Source organism: Aquarana catesbeiana, linkage group LG05, assembly GCF_042186555.1.
Source record: "Aquarana catesbeiana isolate 2022-GZ linkage group LG05, ASM4218655v1, whole genome shotgun sequence".
NCBI lineage: Eukaryota > Metazoa > Chordata > Amphibia > Anura > Ranidae > Aquarana > Aquarana catesbeiana.
This window is the reverse complement of record NC_133328.1, coordinates 127,226,733-127,251,862: the sequence shown is the minus strand read 5'-3', so window position 1 is coordinate 127,251,862 and position 25,130 is coordinate 127,226,733. Positions and strand designations below refer to the sequence as shown.

Sequence of the window (25,130 nt, the reverse complement as noted above, 5' to 3'; positions counted from 1 at the left end):
GGTCCCCCACAGGCGCATCTGGCCCCTCCCCTCTGTCCAGTGCCCCCATGGGTAGCCGCTTCCCATGGGGTCACTCGTGCATGCTCGCACCCGATCCCTGCTGCTGCGTCCATTGACACAGACAGTGGGACTCGGCCTGACCCCCCCCCCCCCACTGGCTTTGATTGACAGCACTGGGAGCTAATAGGTCCTGGTGCCCCAGCAAAGCCAGCAAGACCTGGAAGTGAGGGGAGAGAAGAGCTGCAGACGTGCACAGCGATGGATTGAATAAGGGCTCAGGTATGCACAATGGGGGGTGATGCTGACACCTAAACATTTTTTTACCTTAATGCAAAGAATGCATTAGGGTAAAAAATTTTTAGGTTTTACAACCACTTTTAGTAGTGGATGTGTATGGATTATTTTGAAAAATATGATTATTGTTTAGCATCACTTTAACAGAGGGTCAAACTCTTCTGCACTTCATAAATATAATATTTGTCCTGCTGTGCCATTCAGAACTATCCCCTGACATCCTGTTCTGTTGTTCACATATCAAAGTGATAGGAAGTGAAGAGAAATTTTCAAGGAGGGAACTCAGACAGCAATAAATATTGAATAAATCTTTTAACACATCCTCCTGGAGCAAAGCTTTAAAGCAAAGTTTGTAGATAAAAGAGCTGCTAATGGCACTCTTCTGCCCAGACACATCTTACATTCTCTTATGTGCAAGTCTATTTTTGTATTAGCCTCAGAATGAGACACAATGAGATATTTTTTCCGTGTTTCACCTCTCTTTTACGTCCTTAAATTTAGGAACACAGACACTTCAGTCCTGAAGTCAGAGCTGGTGAAGCATGAGGTTGCTGATATTAAAAATATTAATCACTTGACCAGCAGACCAGGACCTCTGTCATCTGTCTGGCATATAGTTTTGCCCAGGTGCAGTCAGCAACATGGAGCAGGACCAGCCTCTTCATTCAAAAACATATCACATCTTCTACACAATTTAGATATATTTTTTTATTATTTTACAGTTAAAATTATTTAGAATTCAAGGTAAGTTTAGCCCCAAAATATAACAGACATAGAAAAGTTCAATAATGTAAACTTCAGTAATATAACAGCACCTTCCAGTGTACTGTAAATGTATTTTTTGTATGTTAGTCAAATATTAATAAAGTAATTGAGAACAAAAAAACAAAAACAAACCTCTTGTGTGGATACAATCCTCCTAGGCCGAGGAGCCTCTTGCTGTAATTGATACACTATGGATGAGAAAGCCAAGCAGCATTTGTAACATTTTGTAGTATTGTTTTCAAAAACAAATTATTGCAACAAAGATAGCCTTAAGTGTTATATTTATCATTGTGGCGAAAAAAATCTGACATTAGGTCTCTTGGCTGCTCTACTCTGTCTTTGCACTTTTTTTTATTGGTCAGATCTAATATTTTGACACATTAAATATTAAAAAATATTGATGTATTAAATTTCCATAGAAATAGAAATTTCCTTTGGATGTCCAATTTATAATTGAATCAATAACAATTTTCTGAAGAAAACTGCAACAGAATGCAGAAGATGGATTTTTTGTAATTTACTATTTATATAAAGATAGGATTTTCATCCTCAGACTGGGAAATCAAAGTTTTGATAGTTATATATTATAAAAATAACTTGCTCTATACATAAAAAAAACTTTAATTCATTATGCTGTAATACTCATCTTTAATCTGGAACTGTCCCCCCTGTAGAAGATCCATTCTGTCTTGCTGCTGCTGCAAATCTTTGAATGACGGTCAGAGCTAAAATCCAAGGTTTCAAATAGCCTCTATTTTGGATGGCCTCCCTTGAAACACTATAGGGCTTGATTTACTAAAGGAAACTAGACTGTGCACTTTGCAAAGTGCAGTTGCACTCTGCAAGTGTAGTTGCTTCAGAGCTTAGTAAAGAAGTAAAGCTTCACTTTCACGTGCAAGGAAAATGAAAAAAAAAAAACCACAGCATTTTTGCTTGCACATGATTAGATGACTGAAGTCAGCTGAGCTTCTGTTCATTTACTAAGCTCTAGAGCAACTACTCTTGAAGAGTGCAACTGCACTTTTCAAAGTGCTTGTCTTTAGTAAATCAACGCCTAAGCGTCTACATTCAAGGTGAAATGGATAGAGCTCACATGTGGCCATCTTTGTTTGGGCAAGAACCCCCACAGTGGCCATCCTGGAGTTGGGCAAGACTACCTGAAAGCCATCTTAGCAGTGGGCAAGGTGAGAAGTTTGCCAGGAGTGGAAGGCAGGCAAAAGAGTTGAGGAACATGGGGTTAAAGACCCTGCGGCTTACAGATAGGGTGTTCACACAATAGGACTGCATGCCAGCACACCCATAGCTGCAAACCCTGCATCAAAGGCCATTTCCTGCTGCCTAGCGAATAGTCATGTCCTTGCTCATGTCTCAGTGTGGCATTATACCTGACTAAATGTCAGTGTTCCAGCTACCCTGCACTATGAGTTCTCCGCATAACAAAGATCCACACAATTCCTATATTTAACCTCCCTGGCGGTATGATTATTTCGGATTTTAGGTGCTGAAAGCGGTACAATTATTTTGCATGGAAATTTGGCGTTTTATATTGTAGGTCTGTAATTCTTAACAATAACACACTTAAATCTGTCCAAACAAGAGTCTAGTAGATATCCCGGGTATGATAAAGTTTGAAACACAAAAACATAAATTATAATATAATAAATAAAAATAAATAATTAAAAAAAAATAATAATAATAAAATAAATTTCCCCACGATTCACTATCGCTCAATTCTGCAAGTGTTCTAATTTACTATCGCTGTTTTCTAGCTGATCTAAAGCCACTTTTGACATAAAGGGACACTTTTTGGTTGCTATGGACAATCTCCAGTTTCCAGGCAGAAAGAACAGTATATATCATATAAAACTGCATGCAGGGCATTGGAAAAAGCACTGGGGACAAAAGGGATGTGAAATAATTTCATACAGTACTGTAATTTGTAAGATTACAGTACTGTATGTGTTATGTTTTTACAATTTTTTTGAATTTGCCGCCAGGCTCCACCCCCGTGCGTCGCGCCGCTTGCAGGGAACGGAGCCTGGCATGGAGAGGCTTCGGAGGAGACAGAGCCCGCAGACACAGCGGGGGACATCGCAGGATCCCGGGGACAAGATAAGTAAAGCCACACCAGGATCCTGCGATGTAATCCCGAGTGTGGCTCGGGGTTACCGCTAATGGTCCTGAATTTTAACCCCGAGCCACACTCAGGAATACCGCCAGGGAGGTTAAGGGTCATCAGACCAGGTGGGTATTTTGCTGCTTAAAGAGTGCATTCAGGTGCTAACTGACCTCTCCCTTGGCTAAGGAGTCCAGCCTGTCCCACTGACAAGAATATGGGTGAGAGGAGCACCAGAAATCCAGTCCAAGGTAGAGAAAATCCTCTTCCATACTGCAAACGCCAACACTATGGCCTGAAGCGTGTGTCAGGACTGCCTTAAAAAGCAGATAGAAGCTCTCTGACCCATTATGCTTAGCCGCAAGGAATTGCCGTGAATCCTGGGTGAAGCAGTGTTTACAAAGTAAATAATGTGTCAAGCTTGTTTTAAAGTGGGTGACGGAAGCTCTTCCACCCCACTATTCATAGCCACAAAGGATAGCTGTGAGCTTGGATAAATTGCCTTTACAAGATAAAGGGTATGTCAATATTGCCTTAAAAGGGTAGACAGAAGCTCTCCTGCCCACTATACATAGCTGCAAAGGATTTCTGTGGGCCTGTGTGAAGTTACCATATCCAAGTTATTGAGAATACCTCAGGCTGCATTCCAATACTGGTGTTACCAACTGCATAAAGCCTCCCTCAGCAGAGAGCAGGTCAACTGCTGGCAAGGAAGAACAGAGAAGATAAGCTGGTACTTTATGTTCAGCCTAAGGCTTTGTCCCTGCTGGCCATTTTCTTTAAAGTAGATAGGTTTACCATAAGTGGAGAAGAACCAGAGGGGCCAGGTAAGAAACCAGAGCAGGCTCTAGGTAAGAAACTTGCTACGGCATTTCCTCTGTTGGAAAAAGTAGCCTGCATGGCCTTCGATGGACAGGTTTCTCATTAGAGATGCGGCTGAAGTTGAACACTTGTCATTGCTAGCAGAAGAAAGCGTTAAGAGGCATCTCTGCATATCCTCTGAAGGTTTTCTGGGTCAAGGTGTTTCTGCCCCAATTCTGGTGGCAAACAGTTCACTATCCAAAAGCCCATGGTGGAATTATTTGGTATGCATCTTGACGCTTTAAGGGGCTAAGTTCAGATGCAAGTTTTCCAAAGAAAAATACAAAGTTTGCATTGCCTTCCTTCGCCTGGGACACTTTCTGGCTTGGCGGAAATCAAAGATAATTAATGTTCCCATCCCTTAAGCAATTTCTGTGCCTTGCTTTTGGAACCATGCACTACCATTCTGTGATCCTGCCCCTTGTCTATTGGTCAGCACCTCATGTATTAGGATGCTGGGCCTAGTACTATCCTCATTGCCTTCTTGAAATATTCTCATAGAGAAATCCTTAGATGGGAAATAATTGGTGCAGGCTCTATCAAGCACCCTGACACGGTCCTCCAGATATTCCAGTAATTTGGAAAGGTTCAGAGTCTTCAGAGATTGTTGCTAGAACCGACTCACCTTGGGAATGTCTGAATGGCCCCACCAGGAGCCATCTGAATCTCCACTTTTGTATGAGAAGCCTAGAACTGAGAGTAGCCTCATGTGAGGTAATTCCTTTGGCCTGGTTTCACCCCAGGCTTTTACAGGCCTCTGTTCTTCGAGGGACAAGTTGACTCTGTCTTTGGTCAGGTGATTTTCCTATTGCTGAGACAAAGGGGTCTGGCTCTCTTCTCTTCCTGTTTTAAGGAATCCCCATGGAAAGACACCTCAGCCAGTGGATCATTCTGGGGAAGAAACCTAGATACCCGTAAAGTGGAGGGCCACCCTAACATAAAAAAATTGCATCAAAAATCTTAAAAAAATAAAAAAAAAAACATTTGAAAAAAAAAAAGTAACTTACCTGAAACCCTTCCTAATCTGCCTCTTCCTATTCCGCGGCGCGTCCTCCTCTTCGGTGAGCAGCCCTGTTGCCTTCTGGGAACTGTGTGTGTCCCAGAAAACCACGGGGCCATTCACAAAGCGCCGCGCGACTCGCGTATACGCAGTAGGAAATGGGCAGTGAAGCCGCAAGGCTCCACTGCCTGTTTCCCTTCATTAAGATGGAGGCGCCGGTGGCTGATCCGATGGATGGATCGGCCTCGGGGGACCGACATCGCGGGCTTGCTGGACAGGTAAGTGTCCTTATTAAAAGTCAGTAGCTACAGTGTTTGTAGCTGCTGACTTTTAAAAAAAATAAAATATTGCGGCCGGAACCCCCCTTTAATATCAAGGGGCTTGGTTGTCTTTGGCATCTTGTTTTCCAAGGTAACATCCAAAAGTTCTGGGCTGTTTTATATAATTTGGATCCAAGCAGACAATGCCATATAGGTGGTGTACTTTAATTTTCAGGTAGATCCAAAGTTTTGCAGTAGCAAAAGGCTAGATTGGTATCCTTGGCAAAACATCAGGCCCCAGCCTTGTCAGGCATGAACATTCCAGGCATACATCTTGGCAAGCAGACTGCATCTGACAGCAGTGCCTAAACCTGTGAGATTTTATTTCTACCCCTGGAGATATTTTTGTTGGTGTGTCCCAGGTAAGCAACTTCAGAAGTTGACTACCGGACCCCTGAGGTTAAACGAAAGGCTAGGTAGTTTTGGCTCAGGTTCTGTGGTCCACTGGTAGGATGCTCCTGTGACTTTCAGTACTTCCTTCCCTTGTTTGTCTGGCATGTTTGGAATGGAAAACATTCTGGTGTTCCAAGCGGATCCAGGCAGATGTGGTATGCCAACCTTAAAGGGACGCTGGACAGTTGCTTTGAGGGATCTACTGGTTTAGGATCATCTGTTCCCAAGGAATGTGTTTTGCCATTCAGCTGCCTTTGACAGTTTGATAATTGAAGCTCAAATTCTGAGACCGGGCATCATCTAGGAATCCCTTGATGCTAAGCGGGGGGTCTAATTCTTCATATTAAATCTATTGCTGGACATGTGGTGATTGCTTATCTTGGTGTAAGCCACATGACTTTCTCCCCAAAAGTTTCTTCGCTGGATAAGTCCTCTCCTTCAGCTGGGCCTAGGTTAGCATTTGGCTCTTAATATTGCTGCCCATGTGACTTTGTGGGATCTTAAGTAGTTCACTCGTAGCCTTCATTTGGAGAGGTGACTGTTCAAAACTGGTGACCTTGTCTGGCATGGAACCTTTCACAGGTTTAACATAAGACAAGGTTATTAGAACCCAGTTCTCCATCTTTCTCTGGTTAGTTTCTATCTGTCCCCTCAAACAGGTCATCCTTATTCAGTTCAATAATCTGCATCCAGTTCACACAAAGGAAGTTTTTGTCTCTTGGTTGAATGTGGTCGGGAAGGAAAGTTTATCTCTCATTGTTTACTTTCCTTTTTTATATTTCAAGATGGATCCTGTACTGATGCTCCGATATCTAGCTCCATTATGTCAAGTCAACTCAGCAGACCATCAACCAACTCCATGGTCTAGGGTTCAGGTTCCATCCTGTCCTGATAAGATGCACTCTACTAAATCTATAAGTGCATCCTGAGCTTTTGGCTGCAGACTACGGCTTATCAGATTGGCAAAGCTGCCACCTAGGCTTTTATCCTTACTTCCCCTGTGTACTACAAAGGGCTTGGGGTGATTGTAGCTGGATTAAGGCACTTGCTGTGGGAGTATTTGGGTGCTGTCCGTTGTCCTTTTCCATCTGCGCTGTAATTTTTGGGGCAGGCTTTAGGGGCGTGTCCCCTTGAGGGGGGGAGGGTGCGCTCCGAGGGCCTGCCCTGGGGATTTGAATATTGGTGTGGATGGGGAGGGTATCACGGGTGGTGCTCAATTGTTTTTCTACCAGGTGGACATTTGCCCTTATCTGAAGCCAGCTTCTGGTATAAAAATTATTGGGGAAGCTCTTTGAGCTGCAGGAAGTTCACAGCCTTGCTGTTGTCATGGCATTAAGAGCCTGTGGGCGTTTGTTTACCCATCTCATAGTGAGATCGCTTTGTCCGATTTAGTGAAGTACTCCTTCAATACATCCAGATCAATGATGGCACACTTGCAAACAGTCATTAGCTAGCCAAAGTAGCTATACCCAGCTCCTTAAGAAACCAACAATGGCTGAAGGCTCCATCGGTTCCTAAAGTTAGTTCTAAAGTCCCGCTATATGGCTGGGCTGCAACCACCGAAAGTAATTGCTGTACGTTCCTCCAACAGCATCTGAACATTGTGGGCACCTCATGCAGAAATGTCAGCCAACATGACAGGCAGGGGAGCCAATTCAGTTCTATTATGGCACATTCTTTCAGCAATACTGATGTGCTTAGTAGTCCTCACTACACCTGTCTTTGGCAAGAAGCCAGTAGCTTACTCACTTTCTTATGATAGAATTTGCTGAAGCTTCCCACCCTGATAGCTAGTTATTGATCTATCACACGTATGCTTCCATGGAGGCACCAGAAAACAGAGAATTGTATCCTACTTACCATAATTTTCTTTTCCTGGTGCCTATCCATGGCAGCATACCACCAAACCCACCCAGTTCGTTCCTAGTGATGTACAGGGAATGGGCTGTTGTGTGGGTGTTAACTTTTTATAGCTACGAACTGGTCCTGTGGGTGAAAGTAGGTGGGGTTACTATCAAACGTATGCTGCCATGGATAGGCACCAGGAAAAGAAAATTAGGGTAAGTAGAATACAATTTTCTGTTTTTCTTTTTCATTTTGGATAGAGCAAGGGTGGGTTATAACCCCTGTAAGATTTATTTTCACCATCTGTGTCCCATTGGGGAGATTTCCCTTCACTTCCTGTCCCATAGCCAAACAGGAAGTCAGAGGAAATCCCTGCAAATTAAGGGATTTCTTTGGCGACCCCCAGCTCACAAGGACCAGCATCCTTATTGGAAGATTTCCCCACTATTCCTTTTCTGGGGGCAACCCAAAATTTGGGATTTTCTTTTAGTTTCACTTTCAATGATAATGGTAAACAAGACAAATAGAGAGGTTGAAGCTCCCTAACAGGGGCAAAAACAGCAATAAACACTGACAGGTGCTCTAATTCCTCTCCTCCCCACTCCACTCCACCCAAAACAAAAACAAAAAAAAGTTTAGTTAAACTTTAATGTCTTTATTTCAGAACTAGGAGAGCAGTTTTTTGGGGACACCAATGAGGTGAGATAATATTACCAAAGCCCATGGCGAAAAGCCCACCACCCCTTGACTCCTGCATGGAGGTGGTTACTGGATTACTGGTGAGCAGTGGGATACTACTTACTGTAGCATTCAGAAGTACTATGTACGTAAGTATATACTTTTCATTTACCATAACTGTTTCAACTGTCTTACACAGCCCACAGTGTAATAAAATTACTGCTATACTATAGCAACATGGAAATGTTTAGAGATCAGCATTATTTATGCATAATCACAAATGCTGAACAGACATCCTTCTCCACCACAAATCAAAATCACATTAGTTTAAAAGTCACATTCTGAGATTGCTTTATTTCACTGTTTCACTGTGTGTATATAGGTTTTCAAATTACTGTCACCCATTTTAGGCAATAATAAATATATATATATATATATATATATATATATATATATATATTAGATCAGTGTGTGCCTGTGGTACACTTCATATAAGAGTTAAATGCTACATAATTTCACACAAAGACCCAAAATTTTATTTTTTCTTGATCTGAATCACCCATTCATTTACACCAACACCAATCACCCATAATATTAGAACCACTCACCTAATATTGAGTAAGTCCACCTTTTGCCATTAAAGCAGCCCTGACACATTGAGGCATGGATTCAACTAGACCTCTGAAGGTATGCTGTGGTATCTGGCACCGAGCCTTCAGAAGCAGATCCTTTAAGTCCTGTATGTTGCAAGGTGGGGCCTCCAAGGATAGGACTTGTTTTTCCAGCACATCCCACAGATGCTCAATTGGATTGAGATCTGGAGAATTTGAAGGCCAAGTCAGAACCTCAAGCTCGTTGTGTTCCTCAAACCATTTTTGAAATGTGGCAGGGTGCATTATCCTGCTGAAAGACGCCACTGCTATTGTTTCCATGAAGAGGTGTAATTGATCAGCAGCAATGTTTATTAAGTGGTATGTGTCAAGTAACATTCACAAGAAAGACAGGACCCAAGGTTTCCCAGCAGAAAATTGCCCAAAGCATTACATTGCCTCTGCTGACCTGCCTTCTTCCCATACTGCATCCTGGTGCCATCTCTTCTTCAGGTAAGTAACGTGCAAGCACCTGGCCATCCACATGATGTAAAAGAAAATGTGACTGTTCAGACCAGGCCACCTTTTTCCATTGCTCTGTGGTCCAGTTCAATGCTCATGTGTCCTTTGTAGGCTCTTTTAGCTGTAGACACGGGTCAGCATGGACACCCTGACTGGTCTGCGGCTTTCAACATATCAGCTTCAGAGACAACATGTTTACTTGCTGCCTAATATATCCCACCGGCTTTGAGATCATTGTAACAAGATAATCAATGGTATTTTTTTTACCTGTCAGTGGTTATAATGTTATGGATGATCAGTGTATATCTATTTGAGACTCCATAGGGGGAAGGCACAGTAGGGGCAGAAGTCTTTCTGCAGTAATCTGTACCTCAATCTCATTTCCAAAATGCCAGTCTACATGTTGTATTCCCTACTTAATTATTACATCCAATTTATTGTGAAACTATAATTGCCATTATGACACCGTCACTTTACTGTGTAATGACTGCAACCTAGCACAGCCAGGAATTCTGGTGGGAAAGTCTAACCAGTACTGTCCAAGAGAGACAAAAGAAACCGGAATTGCACTTAACATATCAATAAAAAAGCCTAATGTATAAAAAGCTTCCCAAATATATATTTAAACAGAATCTTATCTTATGTAAAATTTTTATTTTTAATAGTTTTAATTGTTTTCCAAGAAATGAATATACAGAAGTACAGACATTTTCTCTGTCATTATACAAGGCTGACAAAACAAGCACTATCAGAATATAGATTATAAAAATATATCCTCAAGTCATTACATGAGACACAGTGAATGCATTATAGATCTAGAAAGAATGGTCTGGGTCATAAAACAGTAAGTGAATATATAAAAATGGTATACAAAGTTTTTCCCAATGTATTAGTAATGACTACCCAGACTCAAGACACATTTGCTTCAGATGTTAGAACATTAGTTTAATCTCTATGGTCTATTGATATGTACAGGTTAATGCAAGGATCAATCTGTTTCAGAGCTGGTCCACACCAGATGTAGTCCACTGCATTTTTATTCTGCATCAAAAACCCATGCACAGTGTTTAACATGGATTCCAAAGGCCTTGGTTTACACCAGTGCAGTGCATTCCAGTGCAGTAAACAAAGTCCAACATGCTGCATTTTTTCTGTATGGAACACATCTGGAACACAGCAAAACACATAAAAAAATGCAGCAAAATGCACGTCCTCAATTGAGAAAAAAAAAGAGAAGAAAAGTGCACCGTAATGCATAAAAAAGCATCAACAGTGCGCAAGAACACATCAAAGCGCATTTCAGTGCAGTCAACAAAGTAGAATATGTTGCATTTTTTCTGTATGGAACAAATCTAGAATGTGGCAAAATGCATTAAAACCACACCAGAATGCACATGTCCTCAATTGACAAAAAAGAAAAGAAAAAAGTACCGGAATGCATCAAAACACATCACAAACACACTAGAATACATCAAAAACACAGCAGAACACATCAAAAATGCACCAGAATGCATCAGAAACGTGCATGCAGAAATGCATCCAGAATGTAGAAATTGTGGTGTGAACCGGCCTTCAGAGTAAGCAGAAGAAAATGAGAGAAAAAGATAGTGAATTTAGGCAGTTAGGAAAAAAAATGTGACCTGGCCAGAGCCCCACTCCATCTATGTCCCAGTGATCATGCTAAGTGCAAGGTTTTATATAACGTATCCATGGATCCCAGACCGTCTCAAACCTCATCCATTTGCCTGGCAGGATGCTTACTATTTTTTCGCTAAGCACGATCAAAGTGACCTTGCATTTTGAAGCTGCAATATCCACCACTGGGGATTTCTGGACCTTCTCTGTTTACAGTTCTGCAGTTAGAAACCTTAAGAAGAGGAGTGTCTGGAAGTGTCTAGGGGTGTCATCTATAGATTAGTTTAAAGAACCTATATATGACATTCTTGGGGATACTGATCAGTGTAAGTGAGTAGAATAGTGCATGAGTTTTCGTCCAAAACCAATTGATTTTGGGGCAAGTCCACCAAGTGTGAACATACTACCCATTTGCCCACATCCTCTAAAAATATAGAGGGGAGGTCTAGTGGGTACCAGGTATGAACGAGAGAGGATTTTATACTAGGCCTCAACCAGTGAGACTTTCACTTAATCTCTATTTATCCTGGGAGCCAAGGAGTTCCAATCCTTCTTGCAAATCTCAAAACACAACTCATCATTTGGGCAGCTTGGTAGAGACCATCAAGGAAAACTGGCATGGCATTGAAATGCTGCCCCTCAGAGTCATATTCTGCATACAACTATTTTCAAAAAACTTTCTCCTGGTACTGTCAGCTGTTTCTTTTTTGCCTGTATGGAGAAAATGTAAAAAATTACGGTACCTAAATGGAATGTTTCAGAGGGGGGCATTTTCAGCCATTAAAGAATTGATCTGGGTGTAAAATGCCCTTGTTCCTTGTCAAGGAACCAATGTGATGTAGGCCCTTATCTAGTTGCTACTGAAATTGCTGGTGTTGTAAGCCCAGGAAATGCTGGGTTGCCAAGCAATGGTGCCAATATATTACCTTTTGTTTTTGGGTTTAATACCGCTCTAAGAACTAACTCAACAAAATGAATGCTAAAAAGTGATCTAATCAAGGCCATTCAGCAAGTAGTGTGGTTAAAAGTTGCCCTCTCTAACAGCAACGTGCAACACAAGAGGAGAGCGCTTCACTATGAAATTATAAACAATTGGAGACAAAAGAAAAAATAAAGACAATAAGCCTCATTGTTCAATTTCCATGGTAACGAAGAGAAACGACTTTGTTTTCGGTCTGTCTGTATAGTTATATACTATTGTGCTGCAACTAGTTGTGGTTCTGCATCTAATATAAGGCTATAATATGATTAGATCTCCAATATTGCCACAATGAGGCTATGCATTCACAGGCAGTTCCTGCTGCAGATATGATGAAAGCTTAGACATTTTACTGTTCTTTATTCAACCTCAAAGCATCATATCAATGGATCAGCTTATTCCACAACATTTCTACAGCTTTTAATTTTTTTCTTTTAGAAGAAATACATTATCTACGTAGAGCTTACAGACTTAGCTAATAACCCATTTCTGAACTGAAAGTCTGATTTTCGTGACTTTTTTTTCATGCACATTTTCATCAGCTTCAGGCCACCTAACTACTCGTATTTTTCTGCATGCCGTTTATTTTTAGAGCAACGCTACGGATTTGAATCACCCAGAAGAAGTTCTTAATAATTGTTCACGAACCTGTCCGTGGCCAAGGAAACCAAGTAATGGATGACTCGCTGATGGGAAGTATTTTAACAGTCCTTGACAGCAGTGAACGGCTGTACTTGAACAATGGACATATCGACAATCTAAGATGAAAAAGTGCTGCCAAAATCCTTCAAGGGATGTGATGCTGAAGTAGTGTTTTTATACTAACAAAACTGACAAAGGGGATCTGAGAGATACAAACCCATCACAGTATACCCACTAAAAGGAATTACCAGATATACAGTGCATACAGTGAAGAGATCACTATAACAAAAATACTGTATTCTAATAACTATATAGGTGACTACCTGTAGTGGTATTTAGTGTAATACCCCTTGCTGCCCACGTAACGCATACGTGAGATGGCAAAGAGGGTGGGCTTTAATGCCCACATACACTATATTGTCAAAAGTATTTGGACGCCTACCTTACACGCACATGAACTTTAATGGCATCCCAGTCTTATGCCGCGTACACAGGTCGGAATTTCTGACAACAAATGTTCGATGTGAGCTTGTTGTCGGAAATTCCAACCGTGTGTGTGCCCCATTGGACATTTGCTGTCGGAATTTCCGACAACAAATGTTTGAGAGCTGGTTCTCAAATTTTCTGACAACAAAACTCAATCGTATGTACACAATTCCGACGCACAAAAGTCCACGCATGCTCGGAATCAAGCAGAAGAGCCGCACTAGCTATTAAACTTCATTTTTCTCGGCTCGTTGTACGTGTTGTACGACAGCGCGTTCTTGACGTTCGGAATTTCCGACAACATTTGTGTGACCGTGTGTATGCAAGACAAGTTTGAGCCAACATCCGTCGGAAAAAAATCCATGGTTTTGTTGTCGGAATGTCCGATCGTCTGTACGCGACATTAGTCCGTAAGATTCAATATTGAGTTGGTCCACCCTTTGCAGCTTTAACAGCTTCAACTCTTCTGGGAATACCGTCCACAAGGTTTAGGAGTGTGTCTATGGGAATGTTTAACCATTCTTCCAGAAGCATATTTGTGAGGTCAAGCACTGATGTTGGACAAGAAGGCCTGGCTTGCAGTCTCCGCTCTAATTCATCCCAAAGGTGTTCTATCGGGTGGAGGTCAGGACTTGCACACCAGTCAAGTTCCTTCACCCCAAACTCGCTCATCCCTGTCTTTTTGGACCTTGCTTTGTGCACTGGTGCGCAGTCATGTTGGAACAGGAAGGGGCCATCCCCAAACTGTTCTCACAAAGTGGGGGGCATGAAATTGGCCAAAATGTCTTGTTATGCTGACGCCTTAAGAGGTCCCTTTACTGGAACTACAGGGCCAAGCCCAACCCCTGAAAAACAATCCCACACCATAATCCCCCCTCCACCAAATGATTTGGACCAGTGCACAAAGCAAGGTCCATAAAAACATGGATGAGTGAGTTTGGGGTGGAGGAATTTGACTGACCCGAGTCCTGACCTCAACCCAATAGAACACCTTTGTATATGAATTAAAGCGGAGACTACAAGCCAGGCCTTCTTGTCCACATCAGTGCTTGACCTCACAAATGCGCTTCAGGAAGAATGGTCAAACATTCTCATAGACACACACCTAAACCTTTTGGACAGCCTTCCCAGAAAATTTGAAGCTGTTATAGCTGCAAAGGGTGGGCCAACCCAATATTGAACCCTACGGACTAAGACTGGGATGCCATTAAATTTCATGTGCGTGTAAAGGCAGGCGACAATACTTTTGACAATAAAGTGTACATCCATGGATGGCAGAGGTTTCTGTGCTGATAGCTCACTCTCTGGTGCTCCCAGCACAGTGACTGAGCTGTCTTATAATGATCAGGAGCCAGTGGGAAGGAATCCCCCAATCATGTGAGCACTGTGACAGCCAATCACAGTGGTCATGTGATGAGGCAGTCCTTCCCACACCCCAGGTATAAAGACACACTTAAAGGGACCCCAGGAATGGGCAGAAAGTGGATTAGCAACATTTACAGGGGCTGGGACAAACTTACTGACAGTGGGAAAAGTCAACAATTTTAACCTTTATTCCAAAAGAAAAATAAAAAACTGCTGCTTGTAACTACTTAATTGTCTTAGCTGTAATTGATCTTTCATTTGTCAAGTACTTAAAGCGAAACTCCAGGAAATATCTTGTTTGCAAACTTACATTGGTCCAGCTTGATTCAAAGTAAGCATACATATCTGTACCTGTACCTTTTGTATTGTACTGTAATTGTGTGTCCCCCTTATACATTGTAAAGCGCTGCGTAAACTGTTGGCGCTATATAAATCTTGTATAATATAATAATATCTGATATCCGGGATCTCCTAGGAGCCACGTCAGCGGCTACAACTCTGTACACTGAATGCAGAAAGTTGCTTAATCTGTACAACAGCCATGTTTTTTTTCCTTTCAATGCAAACTAGGCAATCTCTGATTGAATGAAGTAAAGAGAAAGGGCTGATGACATCACATTATACACCTCATCCAATTGGAGAATTCCTTGTATTCATTTAAAAAAAATACACAGTGTTATCAGAGTGGCAGTGGTGCTGATTAAGTGATTCCTGAGTGTGCAAAGGGGAAGTCGCTGGAGTAGCACCTGAAAAATCACTACATAGAGCACCAATTACTACAGTAATTTTCAGCATTCCCAGCGGCCCTGCAGATATCAGACATGGATACTTACATCGAGCCAAGCTGGACCATGGAAAGTATGGAAAAATATATAAATCCTGAGGTTTTTGCTTTTCACCTTAGGCCTACTTTAAAGTGATTGTAAAATTTTTTTTTTCCTAAATAACAAACATGTCAAACTTACCTGCTCTGTGCAAGGGTTTTGCACAGAGCAGCCCCGATCCTCCTTTTCTGGGGTCCCCCGGTGGCGCTCCTGGCTTCTCTTATTTGAGTGCCCCCATGGAGAGCCGCTTTCCCTGGGGGACACCCGTGGAAGCGTGCTCCCGAGTCCTACTGCTGCGTCCATTGAAACTGCCTTTTTTTCATTGCAAGAAGAACGCAAGAAAAATGCTTCCCTTTACATCCGGTGGGACTTTTCACACCATTGTGATACAGGTGCAGTGTGTTTTGAATAGTCCTGCATGCTGCATCTTTGTTGTGGTTTTAAAAACTGCACCAAAAATGCAGCTTCCCATTGATACCAATGGAAATTGTGGTAAAAATGCACTGTGATTTTGTGTTTTGAGTGCGTTTTTGAGACATATGTCTATTTTTCACAGGTGCAGGTAACCCAAAAACGCATCAGAAACACACAGCAAACCCATATGAAACACAGCAAAATAGTTTTTACCGCAATGTTGCTACGGAGCAGTGTGAAAGTACCCTTTTAGCTCAGGCAGATGGGGTTCTTCTTATCCATTTTAATATAGTGCTTATAAAACACATGTTTGACACGAAAATCCTTCTTTGCCTGCAGCTCAAACACACCTCAATAGGACCCGCTGTGTTCTGAAGAAACAGAACACAAAGTAGGGCAAATGCAGCCTCTGAACTGTCAGCTACACTATACCATTGAAGTCAAAGAGTGTTTCATGTGTGTTTCAAATGCAGGAAAATAATTCCACTCTCCATGAGTCCTTGACCTGTCTGACTGCAAAAGTAGTAAAATAGGAGCAACCATAAGTTGAGTGCATCAGGTTTTGGGAGTACCAGAGGGATTCTTGCAGAGCCTGGGAACCCCAAATCTGCCATTTAGCTCTAAAGTCAGAGCTGAGTCCCACGATCTTCTGCCTCAAGTACCTTGTAATTGGTCCTTCTCAGGGCCGTCTTTAACACAGGGCAAAAGGGGCAGCTGCCTCGGGTCCAGTCATTGTTGTGGGGTCCAAAGCAGCTGCCCCTTGAGCCCGCACTTCCCACAAACAGTTGATAAGTGGATTCGGGAGGGCCCAAGAAAATGTTTGCCCAGGGTCCAATCAATATTAAAGATGGCAATGGTTCTTCTATGTGGCAAACTGCTTCCCTGACCAATAAGGTGGCAGGAATGGGCAAGTCAGAGCTTCAACTTCAAATATCTGAAGCAGTTTTAGTTTACAGAATAGAAAGCAAAGGCTACATTTATATGGCCGCACAGGGGTGGTCACCAGCATGAATCAGTAGATTACTGCCAGAGGTTCTGAACACTGCTTGCAGCTATCAGTACAAATCAATAGCCATTGCTGTTCACATTTAACCGCTCATCTGAGAAGTTGAATGTAAACAGAGCCTCTGACTGTGTGCATTCAGAGATGGAATTTCTGAGGCATTCTGTCCGCAGGTATTCAGTCAGTTTGTATTCGGGCAGAGCACAGTGTTAGTGTGCCCAGAGGTGGCATTTATCAACTCTGAATGCAACAAACATATATACTATCTGCCCGTGTGCATGTAGCCTTAAAAATCTGTTTATTTATTGATCTGTAGTATAATAGTGTATACTCGGCAGTAAATCAAACATAAATACTACACATTAGGAGATGCTGCCATTTGAATTATATTTTATTTCACATTCCAAAAGATCAATGTACTGTAAACTGTTGATAAAGAACAAATGCAAGGTGATGCTATTTACTAAAAGTAGTATAGAATTAGAACAGCTTTCCTGTAACAGGATATTTATTTGTAAATTGTATGTATTGATTCGATTTAAATATTACTCCAGATATAACCTCTGTTGCTTTGATATATACGTCTAGACAAAAAGATAATGCCATACAGTACTCACAGTATGATTTCCAAACGGGGGGTTGGTATTCCTCGGCATCTACAACAGAAGAAGAAATCAATCTGTTAGTGAACTGTGCTGGGAAGTGAACCGATTCGTGGTTATCTGGTAGGAATTGTTCCTAGTTGAATAAACAGATCAATAACTGAAAATTGCTACAATCAAATGCTGAGCAAGAAACTTGATGTCAAAGGAAACCTGTCATGACGAGATAACCTTCAGAAAATACTGGCTGCAAGGCTATTATGATCTACATGCTCTTCGGTGCCTCATTAACCAGAAACAAATACGTAGACTAAATACGTTGAATTTTCTCTGACTTTGCTGATAATCAAACTTATTCCAGAATAGGTGGCCCAGGACCCAGACCTCAGATGGTCAGCATAGCAGCCTGACAATTAGCCTTTTCAGAATGATGAATTAATACATATTTCTGTATGGAAAGCTTTACCTTAAAGAAAACATACTGAGGAAGTATAGAGGCTGCCATTGCTGACCTACCTTCCTTTTAAAAACACTAGTTCCCTGACTGCCTTGCTGATCCAGTGCCTTCAATGTCTCAGGCACTCACCCGCAACAAGACTTCCTAATCTGCAAATTTATTCCAGGTCAGTATGCTATAATCTCATGAAGGCAAAACAGCAAGTCAGCATTTCCAGAAGGAGGTCAGCAACGGCAGTCTCCATATTTGCATTAAAAACAGCATAGGACCCTTTTTTCAGCAACACATTCCACACTACACCTAGTATATCCATTGTGGTGCACTGCAATCATTGTTCTCCACTGTGGGTTGGGGAACCAATAACAATAAATAACAATTGCTAATATGAATTTACTGGCCATTTTTTCATACTTTGCTGCTCTAGGGTTAGAGCACAGCTCCCAACTGTCCCTGATTTCGAGGGACTGTCCCTGATTTGGAGCAATGACTCTCTGTCCCTCTCATTTGTCCCTCATTTTGGTCTGATCCTCATAGTTGTATATAAAATGCACTTTTTATCTTTCAAAAAGTGTTTCCCAGTGCTAAACCTTTCATGCAAATTCTAAATCGCTGCATTTATAAATTTACAATATAGCCAATATAAAGGAATGGTAGTGGTAAAAAAAGCTCTTGTGGATTTAATTCATTTTTTTGGTTAATTCTCCTTTAAGGGGATGTGGCAGGGGACGTGTCCTATGTCTACATATGTTTGTTATTAGGTGTCCCTCATTCCCATCTCAAAATGTTGGGAGGTATGTTAAAGTAATTAATCAATATATCTGTAAAGTGCTGCGTAAATTGTCAGTGCAATATAAAATACCCGTAAAAAATAAATAACACAATTATAGCTGCTATTACACTTCTGTATATACATTTTACAGTGGCATTTGTGCAGGTTTATGATCTATTACATTGGAACACACAGGATGTCCTACTAGAAATATTGTACATAAGACCAGGTAAATACTTTATTGGCCTGGAAGGGTAGGGATGGAGCACAGAGAAATAAAGGAAACCCCTGTTAGGTCTAATTCCGCGTACACACGAGCGGACTGTCCGGCAGAAAAGGTCCAACGGAACGAATCCATCGGACATTACGATCATGTGTGGGCTTCATCGGACCTTTACTGTCTAAAATTCCGACGGACCTAGAAATAGAATATGTTTCAAATCTTTCTGACAGACTCGAGTCCGATCGAAAAATCCGTTCGTCTGTATGCTAGTCCGACGGACAAAAAAACGACACAAGGGCAGCTATTGGCTATGAACTTCCTTACTCTAGTCCCTTCGTACGTCATCACGTTCAAAACAAATGGACTTTAGTCCGTTTGTGTGTGGGCAAGTCCGTTCATTCGAAAGTCTGTCGTAACTCCGTCGAAAGTCCGTTGGAAAGACCGTCGGACCTTTGATGCTGAAAAGTCTGCTCGTGTGTACACGGCATAAGGAAGTAAGAGCTACCATGGTATGTTACTTTTGTGCTCAAAAATGATGTTGCAGAAGTTTTGGGCACATGCAGTGCCAGCACAAGCAAAAAAACAAACCCTGAAAGACACCCAAATGTTGATAAAGGTAATTGTAACACCCAAAACACGTCACACCAAAACATATAATGAAATAAATCAAGTAAGCTTCTGTTATCCTAGAACATAGAACTCTAAAGATTAAATGAACCCCTAAACTCAAAGCCCAACTTCGGGAAACGTAAAAATGATCCCTTACTGTGTGGGAACTAAATTGCTTGTTTAGGTCCAGGGAACTTGTTAAAGTATATTTACTGCCCTGCACTGGATGTAATGATGCCGAGGGACAATCACCGCGAGAGCATTGGAGAGTGATACCTGCCTGGGCGGCAGAAGATCAGGTAAATAAAAGTACTTTTCCTCACCCTTCGACTAAGCGAGCAATAAACCCTTGCAGCGCAGGTGCAACCCCACTGCAAGGGATATTTTGAGATTCCTAGAGTTGGGCTTTAACTTTATGCATTACTGAGCGTAAAACTTTTTTTTTTATATTGTTTTGGATAGAGTGGAGAGGGATTAGCCCTGTTTACTATTATTGCAGAGAGTGAAAGAAAATACCAAATTTTGGGCTGGACGGGAATAGAAGGGAATTCTTTGAACAGGGACACCTTTTCTAGTGACTTTGGTGGCAACCTTGTAGGGTAGGGATTTACTCTCATTTCCTGTTTTGACTAAAAAAAGGCCTACAAGGTTATAACTCTCCCTTACTCTATTCAAAATGAAAAGAAAAAGTTTTGTCTTTGTTTCTGCTTTAAACCAGTTCATATTTATGGGAACCGCAGAGACCTAAGGCACCAATACAGGGGAGTGAAGCGTTAAAGGGGTTGTAAACCTTTGTGTTTTTTTGCCTTAATGCATCCTATGCTGTCAATCAATCAAATCCAATGACGCCGGCATCAGGGGGGCGGGGCCGAGTCATACGTTCGGCGGCTATGATGCAGAATGCTGGACTCGGAAGCGCACCCGCAAGGTAATCCCCTCAGGAGAGCGCTTCTCCTAGGGGGTTATCTGATGTGGGGAAGAGCCGCAAAAGCCACCGGGGGACCCCAGAAGAGCAGGTTCAGGGCCACTCTGTGCAAAATGAGCTGCACAGTGGAGGTAGGTAGGATATGTTTGCTGTTAAAAAAAAATCACTTTAATACTCCAACTCAATCAATAGCCCATTTCCCCAGACAATAATAACAATAAACATGTTCTTTAATCTGGCTCTACCATCATTACTGCTGACACAAGCCTGAAGATTTTTACAGTAAAAGCAGTTGATTAAATAATTTATTCCTTTTTTTATTTTTAAGTCTTCCAAAGAATGTTAAACTCCTTGTGTTCTCCATATTTATTATTTACGTCACTGTAATATATTTTGCCGAGCTGTGCAATCAAAGGAGCAATGTAACAGGCAGTGAAAGAGGATAAAGGGGCCTGCTCATTAGAACAGTCTGAAGATGTGAGATTTGAGCCATAAACCATAAGTGCTGGTTTTGTACACCAAGATAACAATTACTACAGAAGACAATGCGACTCCTGAGAAACGTAAACCAGGGTTGCCAGGTATGATCAACAAATAACCCAGAACTGGTTCACAATATGCCCGAAACAGGCAATAACAGAATATAAGAGCTGCCTAAATAAATTATTATTATTATTATTATTATTATTATTATACAGGATTTATATAGCGCCAACAGTTTGCGCAGCGCTTTACAACATGGGGCAGACAGTACACTTACAATACAAATCAATACAGGAGGGATCAGAGGGCCCTGCTCGTTAGAACTTACAATCTAGAAGGGAGGGTCAAGTGGAGACAAAAGGTAATAACTGTGGGGGATGAGCTGATGGAAAAAAAAAAAAAAAAGTACAGTTGTTAGGTCTGGGTAGGATAGGCTTCTCTGAAGAGAAGGGTTTTCAGGGATCTTCTGAAAGCTAATAAATCAGATGTGATAATTTGTTTAAAGAGGAACTGCAGTCTGCTCACATAATTTGTAATACAAACATATTTGCCATTCTGAAGCTTCCCTCCAACCACCTTGATTATTATTTTATATATACTGTGATTCTGTACTAGCCAAATATGCTGCAGAAATCTCCATCCACTAAGTCTGTCTGCGGCCATTTTAACTGTGGGCAGATGAAGCTGCTGCTTGTTCACTTCCTGGATTTACACAGAGGCACACCTCCAGCTCTGCGGCTCTCATTGGCCCTCTTATGACTCATCCCCCCTCCCTTCCTGGCAAACTCTCACGAGAGTGAGAGAGAGCTGTGCATGATTTCATAAGCCTTGGCTAATGAGCAGACAAGAAAGAGAAAGTGAGCTGTATAAGGAATTTACTGGCAGAAAAAAAATGTTTTACTATCCAAAGTTAAAACAACAAGGGCAGCAGATTTAATAGATGGAAAGTTGAAAAAATGACTGAAGAGTTGCTTTAAAGTGCCAAGAGCCTGGTGCTGGTAAGGCTCCTGATCTTAGAAATCTCAGTAGCCCTACATTAAGCTCCAACAGTTAACCCTCCCCTAAAACAATACACACATAGTCATCAACGACAACATTGACCTACACCTTACCAAACTAAACTTAATCACCCACTAAAGTAAGCCCTTAACACTTAAAATGTTACTAAACCCATTCACTATATATGGTCTTTTACAGTACACAGAACATGGAAATTCCATTATTTTAGTAAATATAAACTGCTAAATACCTTTTCTCATCAGCAGTATATAGCAGTCCTGTGATCTGTATCAGTGTCTGGTTAAAGCTTGTAGGAGGAGTTTTCATTTTCCTCTGACCCTCTGTCTGGACAGTGCTGATTGGCCCTGTGCTGATCACATGCACCTTCCCAAGAAAAAAAAAAAACTCTCTAGCAATACACACCAAACTGAGCATGGGCAGCCTGCCTCCTAATGCTCTGTTCTATCAGTAGATTGGTTGGAGTCAGTTAAAGAAGAGGAGAATCAGAGAGACAGGATCAGACAGCCTTCATACACAATGCAGAGGATTAACCCCTTAGGTTCCACTGTGAGTATAACAAGCATGCTTTACTGCATATGCAGACTGATTTTACTGTTGTGGGTTTAGTAACACTTTAACCTTGCCAACACTAACCCTTAAGGCACGTACACATGATACAAAAATTGGAAGTAAAATTTAGTCCGCCGAACGATCTATCGATTTTTGGATCGTTAGTATGGTGGTTTTGACAGCCGATTCCGATTTTTTGTCCGTCAAAAGCTGGATGTGCAGACTATAAAATTTTTGTTGTACGTGAACTCAACGTCCGCTTTTCATTTAATTAGTACAGTTTTTGTCCGAAAAAAATCATAGGAGCAAGACTACGCATGCTCAGGAACAAAAGAATACATACAAAACTATTCAACAAATTACATCACTTCTGAAGTTGTATTCTGTCGTATGAGGATTTTCATATGGTGAGTAACCTCTTCACTTTCGACATGAGACTAGCATGAAACGAAAAAAAAAACGGATGAACGGTCATTCAAAATTTTGATCACGTGTATGAGGCTTTGCACTTAAAGTGTACGTGAACCCTTACCTTGTAAAACAACCCATTCAGTTTAAAATAGAAATGAAATTATATATATATATATATATATATATATATATATATATATATATATATATATATATATATATATAATAGGAGTGGCTTCGTAAGAAGCATTTCAAGGTCCTGGAGTGGCCTATCCAGTCTCCAGATCTCAACCCCATAGAAAACCTTTGGAGGGCGTTGAAAGTCCATGTTGCCCAGCGACAGCCCCAAAACATAACTGCTCTAGAGGAGATCTGCATGGAGGAATGGGCCAACATACCAGCAACAGTGTGTGACAACCTTGTGAAGACTTACAGAAAACGTTTGACCTCTCTCATTGCCAACAAAGGATATATAACAAAGTATTGAGATGAACTTTTGATATTGACCAAATACTTATTTTCCACCATAATTTGCAAATAAATTCTTTCAAAAATCAGACAATGTGGTTGTCTGGATTTGTTTCCACATTTTGTCTCTCATAGTTGAGGTATACCTAAGATGATAATTACAGGCATCTCTCATCTTTTTAAGTGGGAGAACTTGCACAATTGGTGGCTGACTAAATACTTTTTTGCCCCACTGTACTTGCAACATTGCTTGGGAATACTTTATATATACAGCGCTGTTTTATGGCTCACATGCGAGTAGCTTTATACACTTTGAATTTAATAAAGAGGTTTTTTATGGATTTAAACTATGTGGGCATTTCCATTCTGATTTCATGGTGGAGTCTCGTAATATGATGGTTGCCATTCATATGTAACATACATCTGAGAAATTGAACATGTGTTACAGTACCTCATGATAGGATATTACCTACAGGCTGAGTTAACTCTGTAATAGGGTCCCCTCACTCTGTTAAGAGTCCATTCCCTATAGTGGTAATGGTACATGGGGTGATCACAGGATTCATCCATAACATCTTTTGAATACACAGTGGTGTTACACTACTGGCTTGGACTGTCATGTCATTGCATATACATGAACTGGACTTTTATTTTTTTTTAAATCCTAACTTAAACTAGATGGTTTGAATCTCGGCCAGTTCAGCAGGTACCGGCTGAGATTCCAACCATGTATGGGCAGGCTGATTGTATCCAAGTTGATTGATCGATCAATTTGGGTACAATCAGCAAGTCAAATTTAATGTGATTATTGCTAGTGGCTAAATCCATTAGCAATAATCACTGTGTGTTCTCCCAGCCAGGATGGCTCCCCCCACCCCCCCACAGGGAGAACACATTAACTCCACGGGAAGCATTCTCCCATCTACACTGACTGTGTTAATGGGGGAATCAAGCAATTTTCTTTCTTGCAGAAAATTTGTCCGGCTTAAGCCCTACAACCAACCATTATTATGTATCATATTGACCTCATTCATTGGTGGTAGCCTCTGTACAATTACCAAGAAGTCCTGCACTGAGATATGCAAAACCAAAATCCGAGAGCGAGAAGAAACCACCCTGGGAAATGCCACAATAACACCCTCTTCTCAAACAAACTAGCGAAGCAACCTACTGAAACTATCACCTCTATAGTCTATTCCCTTACCTGGAATCAAAACTTCTCTACTCCTTGTAGACAGGGCTGTCTCTTATAATTTAGTTCCCGTTGCACATTAGGTTTATAATGGAAACGTATATATCAAGAAGCAGTACCACGCACTATAAGTACAAAAGTACAATTGCCACAGTGCTATGATTATTCCTGGGGAGAATAATGCTGTGTAGCCAGGCTTGCCAGTCCCAATAGTATTTCTGAGGCTCCATTCATACTAAGTTTTTTAAGCGCTAGAAGCTGTTAATATAATTTTATTCTGCTCCTATAAGCTAAATAGTGCTATCCTATGTGCCAATGCACACTACTTTAGGCTACTAGCGTTTTTTGAGCTTCAGCTTCAGGAACAGAAAAAAAATTGTTTTTGTATAGTCTCTTGGAGCAGAAAACGCTGAACTACTAATAGCATTTTTTGAATGTTCTTTTTTAAGGAAATGAAAAAAACATGAATAAAACGCTGACACTCCTAAAGGCTACTAAAAAAACTGCTTTTACCAGTGTTTTTTTAGCTTTAAAAAATGCTACTGTGCATGGAGCCTAAGAATGGTGGTAAAGTAGGAACCAAAAATACCATAACTTTCACTAGCCTCATTCTCTGCTACACATCACTCTAACATGCCTGATCTTTGCTCAAAATCCATATCCTTCTAGCATACTAGTGCTCTCTAAATA

At 41.2% G+C, this 25,130-nt stretch overlaps 1 protein-coding gene across 4 annotated transcripts in view; it reads right to left on the bottom strand.

The window, feature by feature from the left end:
• The window catches only part of CHN2 (chimerin 2), a 466,205-nt gene that overhangs the window by 252,829 nt on the left and 188,246 nt on the right, over positions 1 to 25,130 (bottom strand). For 2 of the 4 annotated variants that reach the window (XM_073630167.1, XM_073630169.1), the window contains exons 2-3: positions 17,350 to 17,388; positions 1,192 to 1,247 (exon numbers count right to left, since the gene is read on the bottom strand). In XM_073630167.1, the coding sequence (XP_073486268.1) occupies positions 1,192 to 1,247; positions 17,350 to 17,388 (95 nt within the window). Of the gene's footprint in view, positions 1 to 1,191; positions 1,248 to 17,349; positions 17,389 to 22,049; positions 22,168 to 25,130 lie in introns of those variants that run through there. The other 2 variants (XM_073630168.1, XM_073630170.1) reach the window with 2 other exon arrangements.